The sequence below is a fragment of the Brachyistius frenatus genome, unplaced genomic scaffold, assembly GCF_029030835.1.
Source record: "Brachyistius frenatus isolate BFR_SWC_R1_liver_20210118 unplaced genomic scaffold, ASM2903083v1 Contig_224, whole genome shotgun sequence".
NCBI classification, from domain to species: Eukaryota; Metazoa; Chordata; class Actinopteri; family Embiotocidae; genus Brachyistius; species Brachyistius frenatus.
In genome coordinates this window covers 387,501-414,777 of record NW_027210823.1, presented here as the reverse complement: position 1 = coordinate 414,777, position 27,277 = coordinate 387,501, and the positions used below count along the sequence as shown (strand labels likewise).

Below are 27,277 nucleotides of genomic sequence, written 5' to 3'. Positions count from 1 at the left end.
CAACAGGACACAGAAGGTGGAAACGCTTCCCAAATCTAAATCAAGTTTATTCTAATAACAGCAGACTTCAACAGGATAAATGGACTTACAGGTATTTCTTGTTTTCATAGACGTCATGCAGCTTTAAAACGTGAGGATGTTCGATGAGTTTCAGGATGGCGATCTCCCGCTCCACCTGCAGGAAACAAGGAAACACCGTCAGTCAGAGACCACACACACACACTCACTCTCACACACACACACACACACACACACACACACACACACACACACACACACACACACACACACACACACACACACACACACACACACACACACACACACACACACACACACACACACACACACACACACACACACACACACACACACACACACACACACACACACACACACACACACACACACACACACACACACACACACACACACACACACACACACACACACACACACACACACACACACACACACACACACACACACACACACACACACACACACACACACACACACACACACACACACACACACACACACACACACACACACACACACACACACACACACACACACACACACACACACACACACACACACACACACACACACACACACACACACACACACACACACACACACACACACACACACACACACACACACACACACACACACACACACACACACACACACACACACACACACACACACACACACACACACACACACACACACACACACACACACACACACACACACACACACACACACACACACACACACACACACACACACACACACACACACACACACACACACACACACACACACACACACACACACACACACACACACACACACACACACACACACACACACACACACACACACACACACACACACACACACACACACACACACACACACACACACACACACACACACACACACACACACACACACACACACACACACACACACACACACACACACACACACACACACACACACACACACACACACACACACACACACACACACACACACACACACACACACACACACACACACACACACACACACACACACACACACACACACACACACACACACACACACACACACACACACACACACACACACACACACACACACACACACACACACACACACACACACACACACACACACACACACACACACACACACACACACACACACACACACTCACACACACACACACACACACACACACACACACACACACACACACACACACACACACACACACACACACACACACACACACACACACACACACACACACACACACACACACACACACACACACACACACACACACACACACACACACACACACACACACACACACACACACACACACACACACACACAGTCACTCACACACACACACACACACACACACACACACACACACACACACACACACACACACACACACACACACACACACACACACACTCACTCTCACACACACACACACACACACACACACACACACACACACACACACACACACACACACACACACACACACACACACACACACACACACACACACACACACACACTCTTTCCCCGCCCCTTCGTCAACACATCCTCCAGCGTCCACTTTCTCTGCTCCAGTTTCAGGTCCATGGTGACATCACTGACTCTGATTGGTCACCTGTGTTTGGTCCCTCCCACCTGCAGGTGAACCCTCTAGTCTCCCAGCTAGCGTAGCGGAGGCTAATTAAACTTGTGTACACGGTAAACACGGTCGTCGTCTGACATTTATTAGACTCAATTATGATCCATATGTTTTTTTTAATGAGCAGTAATAAAGTGTGTAGGCTTGCAGAGACGGCTAGAGGAGGGGGGGGGGATGATGCCCCCCCCCCCCCGCCGCCCTCCTCCCCTCTCCACCTCACCTCCATTATCTCGGGCTCATCCTCTGTGTTGAGACGAATTAGCAGAAATGTTTCCAGCTTTGTTGGCCGTCATTAAAACGGCATTAACACGTAAGCTTTATGGAGTTCGGTCACGCGTGACGCCGACTGCAACAGACGAGGAAGTCTGAGCTTTAGATTGAATTAACTCACATGTGATTTATACATTAATATAATGTAATTAGTGCTGAAGAATATATTCCTGCGTTGGACCAGTCAGAGTGTTCGTGTTCGTCATCGATCACTTCTGTCTTCTTATATCGTGAACAGGGAACAACGTCACAGCTCGTCGCTTTCAGCTGCGTGATGACATCACACCAGCAGTTCCAGATGTTTCTGTAGGTGCTGCTGTTCCTCGTTAGATTTACTGTCCATTCAAAGAGTCTGTCCACTATTCTGAACTACGGTGGCCTGAAGGTCAAACCGCCTAAACATTTCCAGAAGGGGTAGGATGATACGTGTTGCTTTGTGATTGGACTGAACCAATCAAATCAATCCGCTTGACCCGTTGACCCTCCAATCAAACGCCCCCAAAAACAGGTCTTCTTGAATCTTCTTTTCTAATGAATGAGGGATTATTTTCAGATGGACCTCCAGAAAACTAATAAGAAGGAGTGACTTTAGCTAACAACACCGAGATAACTGATGGACACATTTTATTCACTTTGGATTTGATGAGAGAAGTTGAATGGGAGTCTATGGAGCCGGAGGCTTTTTGGAGCCGACCTCTAGTGGCACTCGCTGGTACTGCAGCTGAAGACACTTCTGGATCGGAACCATTTTACAGACCTGAAGCTACGAACTCTTTTAGAAACAGTCTGTGTGAGACTCTGCAGTAACTCTTGTACAGCCGGCTAGCTAGCATCTACTGATAGCATGTGAGGCGTTTAGGGAACATCTGTAAATTGTAGCAGCAGAAAACAAGCTGGGTTTCACTCTCCGCCTCTAAAGAGCATTTTCCAAAAATTTGAATGAACAAAATCATCATTCAGGAACACATCAGATTCAAGGTGTGGAAAGTTTGAAAGAAGGGTTCCTTTGTAAAAAGGTAAAGTTCAGCGTTCCTCTGATCTGGTGGACCTTCAGCTCCTTCTTCAGACGTGTTCGTGAGTTTGAGTGACAGCGCGGCGACAGACTGAGTGAAAGGAAGCTGATTGCAATCCACCGCTGAAGACAGCATCTGTCCTTCAGCCATGATTCATCACTGACCGGTGTGTGACTGTCCTTAATGTCTTCTGTCTGATAGTGATGACTCGCTGCTCACCACCAGCTGCATGCTGGGTAACCAGTAGCGCCCGTTTTTTTGTTACCCAGCAGCCCCGGCGGCAGGGCGGGAGACGCTCCCTGCTGGGGAATGAAGCAAGACGTCTCCTACCTTCTACTCCTTTCCTTTCCTTTCCTTTCCTTTCCTTTCCTTTCCTTTCCTTTCCTTTCCTTTCCTTTCCTTTCCTTTCCTTTCCTTTCCTTTCCTTTCCTTTCTGTCCTGTTGTCTCCTCTCTTGTTTCATCTGTCTGTCTCATCAGACCTTGTCTCCTCATCCTTCCTCTGAATGGATTTGTGTTCCTTCATAAAATACCAGGATGTTGCGTCTCCTCCTGTCAGCTCAGTCGACAGCGGCGGTTTGACTGTGATTGGACAGTGGAGGCGTCCGGGTGCTCCTCTCCTTCCAGATGTCACGGCAACAGATGGCAGTTTGATCACCGAGGGGATGTTCTGATTGACGGGTCCTCGTCTCCTCAGCGTCGCATCGTGTTTCAATTAAACAGATATTTGGAACCCCGAGTCAATCCTCATCATTCATTAAGAGGAGAGGAGGAGGAGCATGAGTCAGGAGCTCTGAGCCCCTGAACACGGGGAGGAAGAGGAGGAGGAGGAGAGGAGGAGGAGGGGAAGAAAACATATTGAAGAAGAAAGAAGAAGAAGAAGAAGAAGAAGAAGAAGAAGAAGAAGAAGAAGAAGAAGAAGAAGAAGAAGAAGAAGAAGAAGAAGGAGAAGGAGAAGAAGAGGGAGAAGAAGAAGAAGAAGGACAACAAGAAGGAGAAAGAGAAGAAGGAGAAGAACAAGGAGGAGAAGAAGGAGGAGGAGAAGAAGGAGGAGGAGAAGAAGAGGGAACCGGCAGCATGTCTGAAATTGTCAAACAGAATGGGGACAGAATGGGGTCTCTGAAATGGTGTCTGAATCAGGCAGTGTGTATTCAGCGGGCTGTCGGGGGGGCAGTTTTCCTCTCTGTATATTTTTAGGGGCTCGTCAGACTTCATTGTGCAAGAACGCAATAACTCGGGCCAATAGCTGCCTGTTGCCATGACAACGGCTTCTTTCTAAAATAAAAAGCTAGGCGGGAAAGATTAGAGGAAGCTGCCGGGGCAATCCCCCCCCCTTTCACCACTCCCCCCTCCCCCCAATGGCACACAGAGGAGGAGCAGCTGCCTCCGTCTCCTCACATCGAAGCACAACGCTCTGATACGAGACGATCTGATGGAGATGGATGGTCACGATACCACGGTGTGTTTGTGTTGTCACGACGACCTTACGGACAAATGCCTAAAAAAGTTAATACGACTGCAAATAACATAATCAGTCTGATCAGCAATGTGGGAATAGGAGGAGGAAGTTGAGAGTGTTCCTGAACGCAGCACGGAGCAGGAGGACCAACAACCTCCATCAGGAAGTATTCAGTGTCGTCTCTTGATCAACATCATCACTGAGTTCACCACTGCCAAGTGTTCCTGAGCCCATGCAGTGATTTCCACTTCAGAATCAGGATGTCAAACTGTAAACGGTCAACAGAGACTCTTGAAAGTCTTCAGAAAGTCTCCGGCGATGAAGCGACGAGCCGGGCGAGGTGTTCTGATGACATCACGTTTCAAGAGGGGCGGAGCTTCACCGTCCCAGACCGAAGAAGGCGTCAGGTCAGGAGACACCAGGTGGGTTTTCTTTGTGTCACCGTGAATTGGTCCCCCAGAGTCAGACTGTCAACACCGAGTTCCACCGGGACCTTCTGCGGTTCTGTTCTGGTTCAGACTTTTCTGCTTCGTAGTCTTCAGGTCAGTCTGGGTTTGGTGCTTCCTGTTTGATTTGGAAATGACTCACCTCTTGTTATCTGTCTTTGTTTCACTTCCTGTCCTTTGTATGATTGTTGGCCCCGCCCCCTGATTAGTTCCACCTGTCCCTCGTTGTCCTTCCCTCCCTGCTGTATTTAGTCTGTGAGCTCTTCTTCTTCCCTCTTTGTCACTTTGTTTTAGTTTCCTGTCTGTTGCTGCGTCTTTTGAAACCCAGAGAACACAAACCACCTGAACTGTGGCGCCATGGCAACGGGCTTCTCCACAGTGCGTTAAGAATCTGATGTTTCTGTGCTTGTTTAGAATCGGTGTGACTGCTGGTGATTATTGACCTCTGACCCTGATGTTCTTACTGGTGGAAACTAACACAAACGATGAAAATAAGAGCCGGTCAGATGGATGCAATGACCAATCAGTGACGAGCTCTGACCTAGACACGCGTCCGATATCTTTCACAGCCTTGAAGATGACATTTAAGTTGTTGTGGCAACGTTACCACACTCGAAGAGCGAACGCTCTCCTCGGCTCGCTGCGACATCCGTGTTAACGACCAATTAGCTGCTGGCAACAAGAACACACACACACACACACACACACACACACACACACACACACACACACACACACACACACACACACACACACACACACACACACACACACACACACACACACACACACACCTCTGTGTAGGTGTGAAGTTTGCTCTATTGAGCCTGTCTTAGGTTTAGGTTAGGTTAGGTTAGGTTAGGTTAGGTTAGGTTAGGTAGGTTAGGTTAGGTAGTTACTTTATTAATCCCCGAGGGGAATTTTTTTTGCTACAGCAACAAACAGAAGCAATAGATAATAATAGAATAATAGAAAGCAATAAAATAGCAGTAAAATATATAAAATATAAAATTTAAAATGCATAGTATATACAGTACAGTATATACAGTATATACAGTACAGTATATATCTATATATATTATATACAAACAACCAAGAAACACAGTCAACACTGTCTTGTCAAAAACGTCTTTTTGTGACAGTTACCTGATGTAAAACTGATAATTATACACAGACATGTTCTGACACTAAAGTGTTCTCAGTGTGTGTGTGTGTGTGTGTGTGTGTGTGTGTGTGTGTGTGTGTGTGTGTCTAGAGTTTTTTTTTTGACATGTTATCAAAGACCAAATTTGGGGTTTTACTTTGAAAGGGTGATTTCCTGTTGTGAAGTCGTATCAGAAACAGACTTTGTAAATTCTTCCAAGCATTTCTCATCACCAACTCTGCAGCCACTTCAGGAGCATTTTATCCTCTTTGAGCTCATTGTTTTGGCTTCTATTTAAACCGAGATGACAAACACAACTAGAGACCAGTTTAACTCTTTAATATTTTCCAGTCTAAAGTCAGAAACGACCTGTGATGATGAAAAAGGAAGACGAAGGGTTGAACACACTCCACGTCTGGCTGATGAATGGAGCTGCTCGTACGCCAGCATGTGACCCATGCAGCCGGATTCAGCTGTTTGTTCATAGTGTAGGAGGGAAGTGGTGTGATGAGAATAATCATAATAATAATAATAATAATAATAATAATGAGTGACAAACACTTGTTCTGTACGGCGTGGTCTATTTCTATTTCTATATGACTGAAAGAAACATCTCTGGCATGTTTTCTGCTATGAAATATAATACTGGAAATAATCTGGAAAATGATGCAAGAGGAAAAATATACCAAACAACTACACAAAGACAGAAATGATAAATATGACCATTTAAAAACCAAAAACACCCGACGCTGTTACTCCTTCATTAGCATGAACACACACACCAGTTTATCATGACTCAGTCCAACACTTCACTGTCCTGCTGCCCCAAATACTCACCAGAGCAACTAATGTGGATTAATCCAGTGCTCAGAATAGTCCCAGACAGATTCTCTCCGAACTTCAGAAACATCTGATGGCAACTCCGGAGAGCAGATTTATTTTTAGGAGCATCGTGAAAAGGTTTTTAAAAGATTTACATGTTGAGAAGAAACCAATGAGTTTAAATTGAAAGCAACATGAAGCAGAGGGAGATGAGAACATATCAGGAGATGGACTGACAAGAAACGGCAATGCAGAAGAGCCTTAAGGTGTAATACCACTAAGAACCACTAGGGGCTGTCTCCATAGACTCCATCTGTAGTACCACCGAGGACCACTAGGGGCTGTCTCCATAGACTCCATCTGTAGTACCGCTGAGGACCACTAGAGGCTGTCTCCATAGACTCCATCTGTAGTACCACCGAGGACCACTAGGGGCTGTCTCCATAGACTCCATCTGTAGTACCACAGAGGACCACTAGGGGCTGTCTCCATAGACTCCATCTGTAGTACCGCTGAGGACCACTAGGGGGCCGTCTCCACAGACTCCATCTGTAGTACCACCGAGGACCACTAGGGGCTGTCTCCATAGACTCCATCTGTAGTACCGCAGAGGACCACTAGGGGCCGTCTCCACAGACTCCATCTGTAGTACCACCGAGGACCACTAGGGGCCGTCTCCACAGACTCCATCTATAATACCACCGAGGACCACTAGGGGCCGTCTCCATAGACTCACCATGAGTTCATACTTGGTTTTTTTGCTCTTTTCATGCAATTATTTGTAAATAAATACAAAAAATAAACCTCTTGCCATCTTAAAGAACTTTGTATGTCAAGAACCTCCTTAAAAACAAGACAATTTATCTCAGGAGAAAATACAAACAAAGAAAAAGTCAAACTAGACGTTAGCAATTAGCAGATCCTCCATCATTAGCATCCAAGTTAAACACAAGTGGACACATACAAACATAATATAAAACTCTTACCTTCATGAGAACCGACTCGCTGAGCTTTTCTCTGTTCACAATCTTTATGGCAACTTTCTGACACGTGACGCAGTGGATGCCGAGCTTCACCAGACCTGCAACACAAACGTTGGACAACGTCAAGAAAACGTGTTTGACAGGTTGTCACGGCAGGACGAGGAATCAGAAGAAGAATTAAAGGCTTCACGTTCAAGGCTACCCATCATCCTCTGGGGCAGAGAAAGGATTCATCCACTTCACATGTTATTCACTTCCAACACGTCAGAGTTGTTTAACGTGAGACGGACGACAGGGATGAAGCTCGATGTTTGTTTTACCTTGGAAACACTGAAAAGGTCTTTTTCTGCAACAGGACACTCGTGGAGATGATTTCACATTTCTTTTTATTTCAAATATTTTCCAGCATTTAATAGTTGAATAATTTGATGAAGAAATGTTTCAAAGGAAGATTCAACAGAGAAATACACTCAGACACCCTCTGATATCATGAAGTTATATTAAGTTAAGGGGGGGGGGCACAGTGGTGCAGTGGTTAGCACTGTCGCCTCACAGCAAAAAGGTTCCGGGTTCGAATCCGGTCCTGGGCCTTTCTGTGCAGAGTTTGCATGTTCTCCCTGTGCTTGCGTGGGTTCTCTCCGGGTTCTCCGGCTTCCTCCCATCATCCAAAAACATGCACCTCAGGTCAGGTTACCTGGCGCCGCGCTAGTGGCAGCCTGCTGCAGCAGCTCCCCCCTGAGAGCCCCCCTGCTGTAGTGAAGACATTTCCCCTCGGGGATTAATAAAGTGAAATAAAAAAGTTACAACAGTGAGATAGTTAGCTTAGCATAAAGACAGGAAGTGTCCTCATCTGAGACTTTCTGGAGTCACAGGGAGGAGTGGGTTAAAGAACATTCAATACCAGCTCCCTTCTGACTTTATATCTTTAATTGTAGTTTTGACCTGAAGGTCAGCACCATTTATGGAAACATCAGCAGCTGCACGCCAAAATAAAAGCTCTGATTATAACTGTTGGCACGTCCTGTCCTATAAACATCAAAATAAATGAAAATACTTTAAAGACCTTTAGTCTCTAAAGTATTTCCGTGTATGGCTTCCTGTTGGTTGTCATGGTGATGAAGGAGGCAGAGCAGCGGTGATTAGTGATGCTGATGTGAACACAGTAAACAGCTGGTTAGTCTCTGAACTATCGTCTGAGTTGACGGATGAAAATGAAATCCTGCGTCTCCCGGGTGTCTTTTTCAGCGCGTCCCCCAGAGAACTCGCTTTGTCTAACGTCGTCGCACAAATGTCAACATGCGACGCCTTCATCGTATTACGGCCACGACGCCTCCATTCGTCTGGATCAAAGCGACACCAGGGAGAGCGTTTCACTGCGCTGGAGGTCTGCAGACCGAAGGCGCTGGAAATGCCACCGTGCATACGCACCTCTTCATTGCCTCGCGATGGATATATATTTCACACAAGATGAGCGGGTGCCTTGTTGAAAGGTGATTTCCCAGCAGGGGCTCCTGAGGAAGCGGGCAGCGCCGTGAGCAGCGGGGGTGTTTGGACCGCTATGGCTGCCTGGGGGCTCTTTTATGTCACCAGTTAGAACCCAAATGGCTTCCTGGGCGACATTCGCCAAGTTTTATTGATCTTGCTGTCAAAGAGGCTCGAGGATGGCTACGACCACCTCCCATCGCTCAGAGCGGAGGACGGCTGCTCTCGACACATTCAACCCTGGAAGTTATGAGAGGGACCGAGGAGGCGTTTCTCTCAGGTTTCTAGAGGTTTCTATGATTCCCTACCACGATGACAGAAAACAGAAATCAGCTCGCTGGAGAAAGTCGACTGTCACCTGGTTACTGACGTACAACATAGAAACAAGAGTCGTGGTAGTTTCCCTCCTCCATCCGTCTCCCTCCACGTCTGTCCAGACTCATATCATATCTGTAGTGAGGACTTTGAAGGGTATTTGCCCAATACAACAGATTCTGATAGAACACAAAGTTGTTGCCATGACAACAGACGATGCTTTCAAATCTAGATATTCCCCAACTATGGAATTGCGTTCACAAGAATGGGATGCACATGAGGTTACTGTGACCTTTGACCTCCAAAATCTAACCACTTCACCTTTGGGATCAAGTGAACGTTTGTGGCAAATTCAAGGAGTCTACCTCGATGCAATTTTAAGATATCACGTTCACAAGAGTGTGACGGAACAGCCGAAAAGAAAAGACACCGATGGGAATATTAGTGCTTAATGATTTCTGTATATTGCACCACTGATGCTCTGCTGAAATACTCCCAAAGAGTAATATTACTGCAGTCATGTTTCCACCTGCTGTCCCTCTGAGCTAAGAGAAGCTATATGAAGTGTCCGTTGCAGCTCCGTGGGTCCACCGAGGGCCACAGCGAGGACTTATCACCACTCAAAAACACATCTCTGCTCTCATAATCTTCTGCGCTGTTTTTTTCTTTCTCTCATAATTACTCCTCTGACACCTGAAGAGTTTCAGCGACATCTTTTTGGTCCCGTGCAGCACGAAAAATATGGAAAAGCACTGTGTTTGACATTTTCCACTGTTCTCCCCGGGTATTACAATCATTACGGAGCCCCCATCAAGGCCCTTAAGTAATAATCTGACATTTTCACATGAAGAAACTTCCACTTTTCCTCTTTTTGTCTCGTTATGGTCTAATTAAAAAAAAAAAAAAAAAAATCAGTCCAGGAAAGTTCTCAATGTGCATTCTTGGTTTTGACTTTGGTTTGTGCATCTGACAGACAAAACAATAAAAGAGATAGAAGATGAACATGGATTCAACATTTCAAGATGTGTAGAAGTGTATTCACCAACTCTTTGACTTGCAAAGTAACTCCAACGACTGTCAGGCCAACTCAGAGCAACAAAAACCAACAAACAAGAATCAAAAACAAAGAAAACCATTCAGCAGGAAAATATAACCACCGAGCGACTGGTGGAACCACGACGGACTCAACAACGGTTTCAATGGCTTCTCTTCCCTCCATCAGTTTGCTACTCTCTGCTGAGTTGGATCAATACCCTCCAGACTGAGACTGGTTCTGAACTCCTTCATCATCATCATCATCATCATCATCAAGTCATCCAGGTGTTTCTCTGTTGAACCTTTTTGTTATTACTGACTGTAAATTAAAGGAGATATTTCTCTCCTCACCGAATGAAGCCGTGTGTTCGGTTCTCTTGTCGTCTGATTGGAACAGCAGCTGATCATTATGTTGAAGTAGTGACCACAACAGTTCCCTGAGCAGATTGAATGAATTAGCACAGCCAGCTGGAAGGTGCTAATATCACGGCATTAATGGCAAAATCAGCAGTGTGCCTGAACGCAGCGGCTCGATGACGCAGAGACGGCCGACGGCGAACTTTAATGAACTTATCAGTCGTGTTAGCGGCGGAGAACGACGGCTCATCCATCTGCCGCTTCATTTTCTCTTTACCAATAAAAACAAACGTTAACAGGGATCCTCGTGTTGGATAGAAAAACCTCTGAACTGTGTTACAACTGTCACACATTCACATCACTGCCGGCACGAGTGGTTTTGATTCTGAATATTTGCTGTTAATTATGTTGTATTTTGCAGTTGTTTATTCGTCGCGTGCCGAGCGTCGTCTACACGCTAAAAAAAGTATGTAAACAGAAGCAGGTCACGTGATGGAGGTAGAAATGTACAAAGGATTCATTGATGAACTTCCAGCTGAGAGGTTGGAGGTCGAGTTTGGGAGGTGAAGTTTTTTTTCATCTCGGTTTCCACATGTTTTTTTCCGCACACCGAAACGCGTCCCTCTGGTGGACAGACGGGTGTATTACACAATTTGCAGTGATACTCAGGATTAAATCTCATCAACCTCAGTGAGCCATAATATTTACAACACATAAACTCTTCTTGAAATCACTTAGCTTCAACTCAAATAAACATTATATAAATATTCAAACTATTATTTTTGGTTTGCAGGAGTTGAAAAACAGTCCTATGTTTGTCCTCTCACATGCGTCAGTTCAAAAAAAAAGTTCCAAAACAGCAAGATGATGACAAAAAAATTCAGACTGAAGTCTTGACAGTAAAAATTATATTATCCGTTGAACATCCAAACTCATTTATGGCCACAAATCTGTTAAAGTTTCACTTCAATAAAGAGTTAAACATGAATGAAGTCACTGTCAATAATTCTCTGCATCAATGCAGCTGAAGACAGATGAGACTGACAGCAGAGAACAACATTTGTTTTAACACACACACACACACACACACACACACACACACACACACACACACACACACACACACACACACACACACACACACACACACACACACACACACACACACACACACACACACACGACACGAGAAGTGCTTACCTGTTTTGTTTAAATCAGCATTTTGTGAGCAGGATCAGCCGTCCAATCAGCAGAGAGCATGAGGAGCGCCAAGTTAGCTGACGGAACACAAATCTACCTGGCAACAGATGATCAGCCTCTCGCTGCTATAAATTCATTCTGTTTGTGCGTTTGAATAAACACACATCCAGTTAATCTGAGGATATCTGTGTCAAGGTTACCCCCCCACCCCCACCCCCATCCCCTCAGTGATCTGAATCCCATTGAATACACAAAATGTGATTTCCCTCCTCCTCCACAGCTCCCCTCTCTCCATTAATGAGGTAATTAATAAAACCAGCTCCTCCTTTTTACCCCCCCTCCTCTTTTCTCATGGAGAGTGAGGGGGAGAATGAAGACAAGGAAGACGAGGAAGCAGGTCAGGCCTCGAGAGGGGAGAGGAGGAGACGAAGACAGGAGGAGACAGAGGAGAGGAGAGGAGAGGAGAGGAGAGGAGAGGAGAGGAGAGGAGAGGAGAGAGGAGAAGGAGAGGAGAGGAGGAGGAGAGGAGAGGAGAGGAGAGGAGAGGAGAGGAGAGGAGAGGAGAGGAGGAGGAGGAGAGGAGAAAAGGAGGAGGAGGAGAGGAGGAGAGGAGGAGAGTAGGAGAGGAGGAGAGTAGGAGAGGAGGAGAGATCCTCAGGTGAAAAACAACCAATCTTTGCGTTTAAGCAGCTGGAAACCTGAAAATAATCAAAGGAACTGATTGATTTTCTGTTGATCGACTTCATGTTGCTGCTCTGATTCGTTTATTGATCTCCAGGAGAACAGGTCTACAACAGCTGTATATGAGGCCCTCTGTGACCCTGATGACATTATCTCGACGTAGACTTGGTGACAATCTTTTTTTATTAAAGAAAATACAAACTGAGAGTGTGAGGTTTGGCATGAGTGGAGTTCACCAGGCAGGAAGGGATGCGAGCGAGAGGCATTATGGGAAATTTAGGATCTAGTGTTTTTGGAGCTTCATCACAGACTGTTTCTGAAAGAGTTCGTAGCTTTAGGTCTGTAAAATGGTTCTGATCCAGAAGTGTCTTCAGCTGCAATACCAGCGAGTGCCACTAGAGGTCGGCTCCAAAAAGCCTCCGGCTCCATAGACTCCCATTCAACTTCTCTCATCAAATCCAAAGTGAATAAAATGTGTCCATCAGTTATCTCGGTGTTGTTAGCTAAAGTCACTCCTTCTTCTTAGTTTTCTGGAGGTCCATCTGAAAATAATCCCTCATTCATTAGAAAAGAAGATTCAAGAAGACCTGTTTTTGGGGGCGTGTCTGTTTGATTGACAGGCCTGTGGTGCAGTCAGGTTACAGCTATCGGTGGGCGGGACGTAGTATCGTCAGGTTTCAGATCAGATCGGTCAGATCTACCTCTGGCTCCTCCCCCAGCTCGTCCAAATATGGTCACTTCCTGCTCCAAACCGCTCCGAACTAGCAAAGATGGTGACGGACAGAATCTGAACTGGAGGATTCATAACGTTCACAAACCAACGATGACATCACTGATGACATCACTGATGGTTGATGACATCACTGATGATTGCCACTTGCTCCAGACTCAGGCTGAGATTAATATAATCAATATTGCTGCCTGAATATTGTCAGCGGACTCCGAACCGTCGGCTTCAGTTTGTGCTGCAGAGGATCAGCTCACAGAGGAGAGAGAAGCTTGAACAGCCCGCTGTGGACGAGTTAGTTCCCCACAGAGAGGTCAAGACCAACACACACACACACACACACACACACACACACACACACACACACACACACACACACACACACACACACACACACACACACACACACACACACACACACACACACACACACACACACACCACTGTAGAGTTGTGAGGCTGAGCTCTAATTTATGGCATACAAACTCCCAAATCTCTCTGGTGACAGATCCACCTGTCAATCAAAACAGCCCCGCCCCTTAATTCTGCAGAACTTTAATACAGTGAGTTCTACAAAGACCAAAAACTGTTTTAGTACCAGGATGTAAACGTATATTTGTGCTTTCAGTTTTTGTTGGTGGTTTGTGGGGCCCGACTCACTGCTGGAGCCTCGAGTGGCGGCTTGAGGAACTGCAGGTTTTGGATTCATTTTTAGACCTTTTTAATGCAGTTTCCAAACAGATCGGATGTTTTCTTGTTTTTCATCTCTTTATTAAAATGGAAGCTTAAACTAAATTCTGCATTTTTCTGATAATGGCAGATTTAAAATTTTGTAATTTCTGGCATTTCCACTTTTTTATGCTGAAAGTGCAAAGAAATGTGCAGATGAAAGTGCAACTCGGTGGAGACCTTTCTTTATTTAGGACCCTCACATCTGATGATCAGCTGACTATCAGCTGATTGGTCACTTCCGCCTTCCTTCTCATTAAACCCACTCGAACACGTTGCCCTATCGAACCGTGACAGGTGTTCTCAGCAGGGGGTCGAGGGACGTGAACCTCTGGACAGCGCAGCCTTTAAATAGAGCGATGACGTCCTTCAGCGCAGAGAAACAACCGATGCAGTCGGAGCTTCCTGTCATCAGAACTTCACCTGAAGCAGCTGTGATCAATATTTCTACCTCAGCAACAGATCACCTGACTGTGAGCTGTAGTGACGAACAATCGATCAATCCGCATCTTCTACAGCAGATGTTTTCACACGCAGCACCGAACAGACAAAGTTAACAGCTAAAGAAAACAGATGTTTCCCAGCGTCCAAAACCAGAGCTAAAAGGAAGCAAAAAGGATTCCGGCTGTTTTCGACCGGTTCCTCCTCAGAGCATCAGCAGCTCCTGTCTGTCAATCAGGACGAGACATCCGTCCTCCTCACATCCTCCAACTGACACATGCCAAATAGTTACACAATAAACAGGAGGAGGAATGTTTTTAATGACTCAAACTCAGCAGCTGTTTTAATTCTGTCTGTCAACAATAAGTAAACAAACAAACACAAAACGGACCAATCAGAAGCCGTTTACAGAAAGAAGGAAGATGAAACGTGCAGACAGATGAAGCTGCCGGAGGACGTTCACCAGAATATTCATGTTACAGAACCACGAGTCTCTCCTCACTAGTTTCACATTTATTACTTTATTTTGATCCCGCTGGAAGATTTTGGGCTTTTCTCACGGATGTTTTTAGTTAGCAGAATATTTTGTGCTGTTTGTATGAGGAGACTTTTTCCATAGCAGGGTTTTCCATATTTGTCATCAGCAGCGACAGATTCACCGGTCAGGAGGCTGCAGACTGACGATTAACTGACAGCTGGCGTCGGTTTCCTTTATTAAAGACGCAGCTTTATTTTCTCATCTTGCGTCGTTGTTACTTTTCCTGACTTGTTTTCAGTTCCTTCCCATTTGTTCATTGGAGCTTCGCGACGTGTCCAAAGAGTTTGATCCGGATCTAATAAACTGGAACCCTAAAGGCTCTTATTTTGGCGGTGCAGATCAGCCTGATTGTTCTTCTTCCTCCTCCTGCTCTCCACTCGGAATCTTCATCATCTGTAAAGTTTTCCCGACAGCTCTCAGGCCACTTTAATGGCCGCTGGTCTGCTTCGCTGCCATCACAAGGAAATCTTTTCATGACAAGAGAACGGCCAAACTTCCAGCTCCTCACTTTAATGAGTTTGGTTTTATGTAACTGAGGATTGAGGGGGAAGCAGCAACATACAGTAATTAACCCACTGGAGAGAGAGGGGGGGGTGAAGAGGAGGAGGAAGAGAAGAAGAAGCTCCACGTTGTCGTTCAGCTGCATGATGACAGGAGAAGAAAGCAGATGAGGAGGAGGAGGAGACGCTCTTCTGATGATACAGCTGATGCCGAGAGGACCGAATCCCGGTCCGGTGACGCAACACACTCCGATCCAACGAGACCAGAACCACTGATGTTCCTGAGGAAGAGTCAACACGACGAAGAGCGACACTGGAACAAGCTGAAGGTTTCATCCTCTGAATCACAGCTGACAAACAATTAAACTTTAAATCAAACATGATGACTTTCAACTTCAACTTTGAACCTGCTTTAGCTCCTTTTGGTTTATTTTATTTTAATATTTTAATCACAAATTGTTTTAAAAAAAGTTTTTCTTTTGCTTGATGTTTTCTTGCTTTTCATGTTTTTATGTAAAAACTTTGAACTGCCTTGTTCAAATACAAATAAACTCGCTTTGCCATCGTTCTGAAGAATTTAAATTAGTTTGATAATTTGATCCGATGAATCTTAAATTCTGTATAAATGCTAAGCTGCTGATTCTCAGACCAACAGGTGGACTTCCTGTCCTGCACAACTCCTCATCTGGATCGTTAAGATGTTTTTAACACCCTGCTGCTCCTGTTTTACAGAATGTTTGTGTTTGTCATCGGAATATAAATCTAAGAGATACAAATCCACCGAAAAACACTCATTTCAGTTTCAAGACAGATTGAGTTCTCGACCCTGAAAATGTCTCCGAAGGATTCAGCATCAAGTCTGGATTTGTGTCAGAAAATCTCACTAACATGCAATAACATTCAGGAAACATTCAGAAACATTCAGGAAACGTTCAGAAACATTCAGGAAACGTTCAGAAACATTCAGGGAACATTCAGAAACATTCAGGAAACATTCAGAAACATTTAGAAACATGCAGAAACATTCAGAAACATCCAGAAACATTTAGAAACATCCAGAAACATTTAGAAACATCCAGAAACATTTAGAAACATTTAGAAACATTTAGAAACATTCAGAAACATTCAGAAACATTCAGAAACACCCAGAAACATTCAGAAACATCCAGAAACATTCAGAAACATCCAGAAACATTTAGAAACATCCAGAAACATTCAAAAACATCCAGAAACATTCAGAAACATTTAGAAACATTCAGAAACATCCAGAAACATCCAGAAACATTCAGAAACATTTAGAAACATCGGGAAACATTTAGAAACATCCAGAAACATTTAGAAACATTCAGAAACATCCAGAAACTTTTAAAAAGATCCAGAAACATCCAGAAACATCCAGAAACATCCAGAAACATCCAGAAACATCCAGAAACATTCAGAAACATCCAGATACATCCAGAAATATTCCGTAACATTTAGAAACATCCAGAAACATTCAGAAACATCCATAAACATTTAGGAACATTCAGAAACATTTAGAAACATTTAGAAACATTCAGAAACATTTAGAAACATCGGGAAACATCGGGAAACATTTAGAAACATCCAGAAACATTTAGAAACATTCAGAAACATCCAGAAACTTTTAAAAACATCCAGAAACATCCAGAAACATCTAGAAACATCCAGAAACATCCTGAAACATCCAGAAACATCCAGAAACATCTAGAAACATCCAGAAACATCTAGAAACATCCAGAAACATCTAGAAACATACAGAAACATCCTGAAACATCTAGAAACATCCAGAAACATCCTGAAACATCCAGAAACATCCTGAAACATCCAGAAACATCCTGAAACATCCAGAAAAATCCTGAAACATCCAGAAACATTCAGAAACATCTAGAAACATCCAGAAACATCCAGAAACATCCAGAAACATTTAGAAACATTCAGAAACATTTAGAAACATTTAGAAACATTCAGAAACATTTAGAAACATCCAGAAACATCCGGAAACATTTAGAAACATCCAGAAACATTTAGAAACATTCAGAAACATCCAGAAACTTTTAAAAACATCCAGAAACATCCAGAAACATTCAGAAACATCCAGATACATCCAGAAATATTCCGTAACATTTAGAAACATCCAGAAACATTCAGAAACATTCAGAAACATTTAGGAACATCCAGAAACATTCAGAAACATCCAGAAACATTCAGAAACACCCAGAAGCATTCAGAAACATCCAGAAATATTCAGAAACATCCAGAAACATTTAGAAACATTCAGAAACATTTAGAAACATCCAGAAACATTCAGAAACATCCAGAAACATTCAGAAACATTTAGAAACATTCAGAAACATCCAGAAACATTCAGAAACATTTAGAAACATCGGGAAACATTTAGAAACATTTAGAAACATTCAGAAACATTTAGAAACATCCAGAAACAACCAGAAACATTCAGAAATATCCAGAAACTTTCAGAAACATCCAGAAACTTCCAGAAACATTCAGTAATATTTATAGACATCCAGAAACATTCAGAAATATCCAGAAACATCCAGAAATATTCAGTAAAATTTAGAAACATCCAGAAACATTCAGAAACAATTAGAAACATCCAGAAACATTTAGAAACATCCAGAAACATTCAGAAACATCCAGAAACATTTATAGAAACATCCAGAAACATTTAGGAACATCCAGAAACATTCAGAAACATCCAGAAACATTCAGAAACTTTTAGAAACATCCAGAAACATTCAGAAACATTCAGAAACATTTAGAAACATTCAGGAAACATTCAGAAACATTCAGGATACATTCAGAAACATCCAGAACCATTTCGAAACATCCAGAAACATTTAGAAACATCCAGAAACATTTAGAAACATTTAGAAACATTTAGAAACATCCAGAAACATTCAGAAACACCCAGAAACATTCAGAAACATCCAGAAACATTCAGAAACATCCAGAAACATTTAGAAACATCCAGAAACATTCAAAAACATCCAGAAACATTCAGAAACATTTAGAAACATTCAGAAACATCCAGAAACATCCAGAAACATTCAGAAACATTTAGAAACATCGGGAAACATTTAGAAACATCCAGAAACATCCAGAAACATTCAGAAACATCCAGATACATCCAGAAATATTCCGTAACATTTAGAAACATCCAGAAACATTCAGAAACATCCATAAACTTTTAGGAACATTCAGAAACATTTAGAAACATCGGGAAACATCGGGAAACATTTAGAAACATACAGAAACATTTAGAAACATTCAGAAACATCCAGAAACTTTTAAAAACATCCAGAAACATCCAGAAACATTCAGAAACATCCAGATACATCCAGAAATATTCCGTAACATTCAGAAACATCCAGATTCATTCAGAAACATCCATAAACATTTAGGAACATTCAGAAACATTTAGAAACATCGGGAAACATCGGGAAACATTTAGAAACATCCAGAAATATTCAGAAACATTTAGAAAAATCCAGAAACATTTAGAAACATCCAGAAATATTAAGGAACATCCAGAAACATTCACAAACATTCAGAAATATTCAATAACATTTAGAAACATCCAAAAACATTCAGAAACATTTAGAAACATCCAGAAACATGCAGAAACATGCAGAAACATTTAGAAACATCAAGAAACATTCAGAAACATCCAGAAACATTTAGAAACATTCAGAAACATTTAGAAACATCCAGAAACATTTAGAAACACCAAAACATTCAGAAACATTCAGAAACATTCAGAAACATTCAGAAACATCCAGAAACCTTCGGAAACATTTAGAAAAATCCAGAAACATTCAGAAACATCCAGAAACATTCAGAAACATCCAGAAACATTTAGAAACATCCAGAAACATTTAGAAACATTCAGGGAACATTCAGAAACATTCAGGGAACATTCAGAAACATTTAGAAACATCCAGAATCAACCCGAAACATTTAGAAACATCCAGAAACATTCAGAAACATTTAGAAACATCCAGAAACATTCAGAAACATTTAGAATCATTCAGAAACATTCAGAAACATTTAGAAACATCCAGAAACATTCAGAAACATCCAGAAACATCCAGAAACATTCAGAAACATTTAGAAACATCCAGAAACATCCAGAAACATTTAGAAACATTCAGAAACATTTAGAAACAGCCAGAAACATTCAGAAACATTTAGAAACATTCAGAAACATTCAGAAACATCCAGAAACATCCAGAAACATTCAGAAACACCCAGAAACATCCAGAAACATTCAGTAACATTTATAAACATCCAGAAACATTTATAAACATCCAGAAACATTCAGAAACATCCAGAAACATTTAGAAACATTCAGGAAACATTCATTCAGAAACATTCAGGAAACATTCAGAAACATTCAGGAAACATCCAGAAACAACCAGAAACATTTAGAAATATCCAGAAACATTCAGAAACATCCAGAAACATTTAGAAATATTTATAGACATCCAGAAACATCCAGAAACATTCAGAAATATCCAGAAACATCCGGAAATATTCAGTAAAATTTAGAAACATCCAGAAACATTCAGAAACATTCAGAAACATCCAGAAACATTCAGAAACACCCAGAAACATCCAGAAACATTTAGAAACATCCAGAAACATCCAGAAACATTTAGAAACATCCAGAAAAATTTAGAAACATTCAGAAACATTTAGAAACAGCCAGAAACATTCAGAAACATTTATAAACATCCAGAAACATTCAGAAACATCCAGAAACATTCAGAAACATCCAGAAATATTCAGAAACATTCAGAAACATTTAGAAACATCCAGAAACATCCAGAAACATTCAGAAACATCCAGAAACATCCAGAAACATTCAGAAACATCCAGAAACATTTAGAAACATTCAGAAACATCCAGAAACATCCAGAAACATTCAGAAACATCCAGAAACATTCAGAAACATTTAGAAACATCCAGAAACATTTAGAAACATTTATCAGAAACATCCAGAAACATTCAGAAACATTTTAGAAACATTCAGAAACATTTAGAAACATCCAGAAACATTTAGAAACATTTAGAAACATTCAGAAACATTCAGAAACATTCAGAAACATCCAGAAACATTTAGAAACATTTAGAAACATCCAGAAACATTCAGAAACATTCAGAAACATTCAGAAACATCCAGAAACATTTAGAAACATTTAGAAACATCCAGAAACATTCAGAAACATCCAGAAACATTCAGAAACATCCAGAAACATTTAGAAACATCCAGAAACATTTAGAAACATTTAGAAACATTCAGAAACATTCAGAAACATTCAGAAACATCCAGAAACATTTAGAAACATTCAGAAACATTTAGAAACATCCAGAAACATTTAGAAACATCCAGAAACATTCAGAAACATCCAGAAACAACCAGAAACATTTAGAAACATCCAGAAACATTCAGAAACATTTAGAAACATCCCGAAACATTCAGAAACATTTAGAAACATTCAGAAACATTTAGAAACATCCAGAAACATTCAGAAACATCCAGAAACATCCAGAAACATTCAGAAACATTTAGAAACATCCAGAAACATCCAGAAACATTTAGAAACATTCAGAAACATTTAGAAACAGCCAGAAACATTCAGAAACATTTAGAAACATCCTGAAACATTCAGAAACATTCAGAAACATCCAGAAACATTCAGAAACACCCAGAAACATCCAGAAACATTCAGTAACATTTATAAACATCCAGAAACATTTATAAACATCCAGAAACATTCAGAAACATCCAGAAACATTTAGAAACATTCAGGAAACATTCATTCAGAAACATTCAGGAAACATTCAGAAACATTCAGGAAACATCCAGAAACAACCAGAAACATTTAGAAATATCCAGAAACATTCAGAAACATCCAGAAACATTTAGAAATATCCAGAAACATTCAGAAACATCCAGAAACATTTAGAAACATCCAGAAACTTCCAGAAACATTCAGAAATATTTATAGACATCCAGAAACATCCAGAAACATTCAGAAATATCCAGAAACATCTGGAAATATTCAGTAAAATTTAGAAACATCCAGAAAAATTTAGAAACATTCAGAAACATTTAGAAACAGCCAGAAACATTCAGTAACATTTATAAACATCCAGAAACATTTATAAACATCCAGAAACATTCAGAAACATCCAGAAACATTTAGAAACATTCAGGAAACATTCATTCAGAAACATTCAGGAAACATTCAGAAACATTCAGGAAACATCCAGAAACAACCAGAAACATTTAGAAATATCCAGAAACATTCAGAAACATCCAGAAACATTTAGAAATATTTATAGACATCCAGAAACATTCAGAAATATCCAGAAACATTCAGAAATATTCAGTAAAATTTAGAAACATCCAGAAACATTCAGAAACATTCACAAACATTTAGAAACATCCAGAAACATCCAGAAACATCCAGAAACATTTAGAAACATTCAGAAACATTCAGAAACATTTAGAAACATTCAGAAACATTTAGAAACATTCAGAAACATTTAGAAACATCCAGAAACATGCAGAAACATTTTCAGAAACATCCAGAAACATTTAGAAACATCCAGAAACATTCAGAAACATCCAGAAACATCCAGAAACATTTAGAAACATTCCAGAAACATTTAGAAACATTCAGAAACATTTAGAAACCAGAAACATTCAGAAACATCCAGAAACATTTAGAAATATTTAGAAACATCCAGAAACATCCAGAAACATTCAGAAACATCCAGAAACATCCAGAAATATTCAGAAACATCCAGAAACATTCAGAAACATTCCAGAAACATTCAGAAACACCCAGAAACATCCAGAAACATTTAGAAACATCCAGAAACATCCAGAAACATTTAGAAACATTTAGAAACATCCAGAAACATTCAGAAACATCCAGAAACATTCAGAAACATCCAGAAACATTCAGAAACATCCACAAACATTTAGAAACACCCAGAAACATCCAGAAACATCCAGAAACATTTAGAAACATTCAGAAACATTCAGAAACAGCCAGAAACATTCAGAAACATCCAAAAACATTCAGAAACATTTAGAAACATCCAGAAACATGCAGAAACATTCAGAAACATCAAGAAACATTCAGAAACATCCAGAAACATTTAGAAACATTCAGAAACATTTAGAAACATCCAGAAACATTTAGAAACACGCAAAAACATTCAGAAACATTCAGAAACATTCAGAAACATCCAGAAACCTTCGGAAACATTTAGAAAAATCCAGAAACATTCAGAAACATCCAGAAACATTCAGAAACATCCAGAAACATTTAGAAACATCCAGAAACATCCAGAAACATTTAGAAACATTCAGGGAACATTCAGAAACATTCAGGGAACATTCAGAAACATTTAGAAACATTCAGAAACATTTAGAAACATCCAGAAACATTCAGAAACATCCAGAAACATCCAGAAACATTCAGAAACATTTAGAAACATCCCGAAACATTCAGAAACATTTAGAAACATTCAGAAACATTTAGAAACATCCAGAAACATTCAGAAACATCCAGAAACATCCAGAAACATTCAGAAACATTTAGAAACATCCAGAAACATCCAGAAACATTTAGAAACATTCAGAAACATTTAGAAACAGCCAGAAACATTCAGAAACATTTAGAAACATCCTGAAACATTCAGAAACATTCAGAAACATCCAGAAACATTCAGAAACACCCAGAAACATCCAGAAACATTCAGTAACATTTATAAACATCCAGAAACATTTATAAACATCCAGAAACATTCAGAAACATCCAGAAACATTTAGAAACATTCAGGAAACATTCATTCAGAAACATTCAGGAAACATTCAGGAAACATCCAGAAAAAACCAGAAACATTTAGAAATATCCAGAAACATTCAGAAACATCCAGAAACATTTAGAAATATCCAGAAACATTCAGAAACATCCAGAAACATTCAGAAATATTTATAAACATCCAGAAACATTCAGAAACATCCAGAAACATTTAGAAACATTCAGGAAACATTCATTCAGAAACATTCAGGAAACATTCAGAAACATTCAGGAAACATCCAGAAACAACCAGAAACATTTAGAAATATCCAGAAACATTCAGAAACATCCAGAAACATTTAGAAATATTTATAGACATCCAGAAACATTCAGAAATATCCAGAAACATCCGGAAATATTCAGTAAAATTTAGAAACATCCAGAAACATTCAGAAACATTCAGAAACATTCAGAAACATCCAGAAACATTCAGAAACATTCAGAAACATCCAGAAACATTCAGAAACATCCAGAAATATTCATAAACATTCAGAAACATTTAGAAACATCCAGAAACATCCAGAAACATCCAGAAACATTCAGAAACATCCACAAACATTTAGAAACATCCAGAAACATCCAGAAACATCCAGAAACATTTAGAAACATCCAGAAACATCCAGAAACATTTAGAAACATCCAGAAACATTTAGAAACATTCAGAAACATTCAGAAACAGCCAGAAACATTCAGAAACATTTAGAAACATCCAAAAACATTCAGAAACATTTAGAAACATCCAGAAACATTCAGAAACATGCAGAAACATTTAGAAACATCAAGAAACATTCAGAAACATCCAGAAACATTTAGAAACATTCAGAAACATTTAGAAACATCCAGAAACATTTAGAAACACGCAAAAACATTCAGAAACATCCAGAAACCTTCGGAAACATTTAGAAAAATCCAGAAACATTCAGAAACATCCAGAAACATTCAGAAACATCCAGAAACATTTAGAAACATCCAGAAACATCCAGAAACATTTAGAAACATTCAGGGAACATTCAGAAACATTCAGGGAACATTCAGAAACATTTAGAAACATTCAGAAACATTTAGAAACATCCAGAAACAACCAGAAACATTTAGAAACATCCAGAAACATTTAGAAACATCCAGAAACATTCAGAAACATTTAGAAACATTCAGAAACATTCAGAAACATTTAGAAACATCCAGAAACATTCAGAAACATCCAGAAACATCCAGAAACATTTAGAAACATCCAGAAACATCCAAAAACATTTAGAAACATTCAAAAACATTTAGAAACAGCCAGAAACATTCAGAAACATTTAGAAACATCCAGAAACATTCAGAAACATTCAGTAACATTTATAAACATTTATAAACATCCAGAAACATTCAGAAACATCCAGAAACATTTAGAAACATTCAGGAAACATTCATTCAGAAACATTCAGGAAACATCCAGAAACAACCAGAAACATTTAGAAATATCCAGAAACATTCAGAAACATCCAGAAACATTTAGAAATATCCAGAAACATTCAGAAACATCCAGAAACATTCAGAAATATCCAGAAACATCCGGAAATATTCAGTAAAATTTAGAAACATCCAGAAACATTCAGAAACATTCAGAAACATTCAGAAACATCCAGAAACATTCAGAAACACCCAGAAACATCCAGAAACATTTAGAAACATCCAGAAACATCCAGAAACATTTAGAAACATCCAGAAAAATTTAGAAACATTCAGAAACATTTAGAAACAGCCAGAAACATTCAGAAACATTTATAAACATCCAGAAACATTCAGAAACATCCAGAAATATTCCGAAACATTCAGAAACATTTAGAAACATCCAGAAACATTCAGAAACATCCAGAAACATTTAGAAACATCCAGAAACATTTAGAAACATCCAGAAACATTTAGAAACATTCGGAAACATCCAGAAACATTTAGAAACATCCAGAAACATTCAGAAACATCCAGAAACATTCAGAAACATTCAGCCCTGCAGCAGAACCTTCAGCAGCTCCTCTTCCAGATTCATAATTAGTCCGGGATGCAACGTCACCTCCTCCAGAGAGACCGGCTCATACACACACACACACACACACACACACACACACACACACACACACACACACACACACACACACACACACACACACACACACACACACACACACACACACACACACACACACACACACACACACAGATCCATGTTTCCTCTGCAAATTAATTTCCGACACGGCTCCGACTCGACTCGCCTGTCAGACCGACGCTGCTAATGAGGCCTGACGTCTTTCTCACCAACGCAGGAAGTACTAATTTAGCAGCGACACACGGGCGACCTCCACCTCCATGGAAAACACACACACACACACACACACACACACACACACACACACACACACACACACACACACACACACACACACACACACACACACACACACACACAGCGGCTCTATTCATGTTAACGGGAGCTGCAGCGTCTCATTGGTCGACACACACTTTCATTATCACCTTCATCGTCAGGAGAAATGTTTCCCGGAGGGAATTATTCATTTCTCCACCACCAAGAAAATTCAAATAAAAGTTGCTTGAATATGAACACATTTTCCTAAAAGTCACGTCTGACATTATTCCAGATGATGTCATCGCCTGATTGTGATTATTTGAGCTAAACACACAGACTGTTTCTAAAAGAGTTCGTAGCTTCAGGTCTGTAAAATGATTCTGATCCAGAAGTGTCTTCAGCTGCAATACAAGCGAGTGCCACTAGAGGTCGGCTCCAAAAAGCCTCCGGCTCCATAGACTCCCATTCAACTTCTCTCATCAAATACAGTCAATAAATCTTATATTTTCACAATATCTTAAGAACGCCTCGAGGGAATCTCTTCAAATTTGGGACAAACATTCACTTGGACTCAAGAATACACTGATTAGATTTTGGGGGTCAAATATCAAGGTCACTGTGAGTTCAGCAATCTATATGGGTTTGGACAGATAAGCATAAACAACAAGGATGTTTCTATGCAGAGAAAAATGGAGAAAAAAAAAACATGCTGATTCTTCAGATCTGTCATTTAAACCTCGGTTATAACATTTTACCTGAACTTTTATATTTTGTTTTCACAAAAAGTGACTCGGACGGAGTCAAACTTCAATGTGACCGACCTGTGATGAGTCTTATTGACACTGAGCAGAACCTTTCTATGTTTTTTATTTCCTCTTTGATAGTTCGCGCAACACGTCTGACTGACAGTTAACAAACTGACACTTCAAATATTTATAAAAACAAACTCCACCACGTCGACCACACCCTCCCGACGTCGCAGCCACTCCCTCCGTCCTCCTCCCAGTGGGCTGTTTCACTCAGTCAGCATCTCCACAAGCCGCTCGGTGGATCACTTCGCTGAGCTGGCGTCCTGCTGCTGTGACCCAAATATGAGCCTGCTGCTCATTTGCCAGCTGCTGCCCTCTGAT

The 27,277-nt window shown here is 40.8% G+C and overlaps 1 protein-coding gene across 9 annotated transcripts in view; it reads right to left on the bottom strand.

Moving 5' to 3' along the window:
* Positions 1 to 27,277, bottom strand: part of LOC138633511 (serine/threonine-protein kinase BRSK2-like) — a 97,810-nt gene that overhangs the window by 29,891 nt on the left and 40,642 nt on the right. For all 9 annotated transcript variants that reach the window (XM_069719768.1, XM_069719773.1, XM_069719771.1 and 6 more), the window contains exons 2-3: positions 7,877 to 7,971; positions 90 to 175 (exon numbers count right to left, since the gene is read on the bottom strand). In XM_069719768.1, coding sequence (XP_069575869.1) covers positions 90 to 175; positions 7,877 to 7,971 — 181 coding nt within the window. The remainder of the gene's footprint in view (positions 1 to 89; positions 176 to 7,876; positions 7,972 to 27,277) is intronic.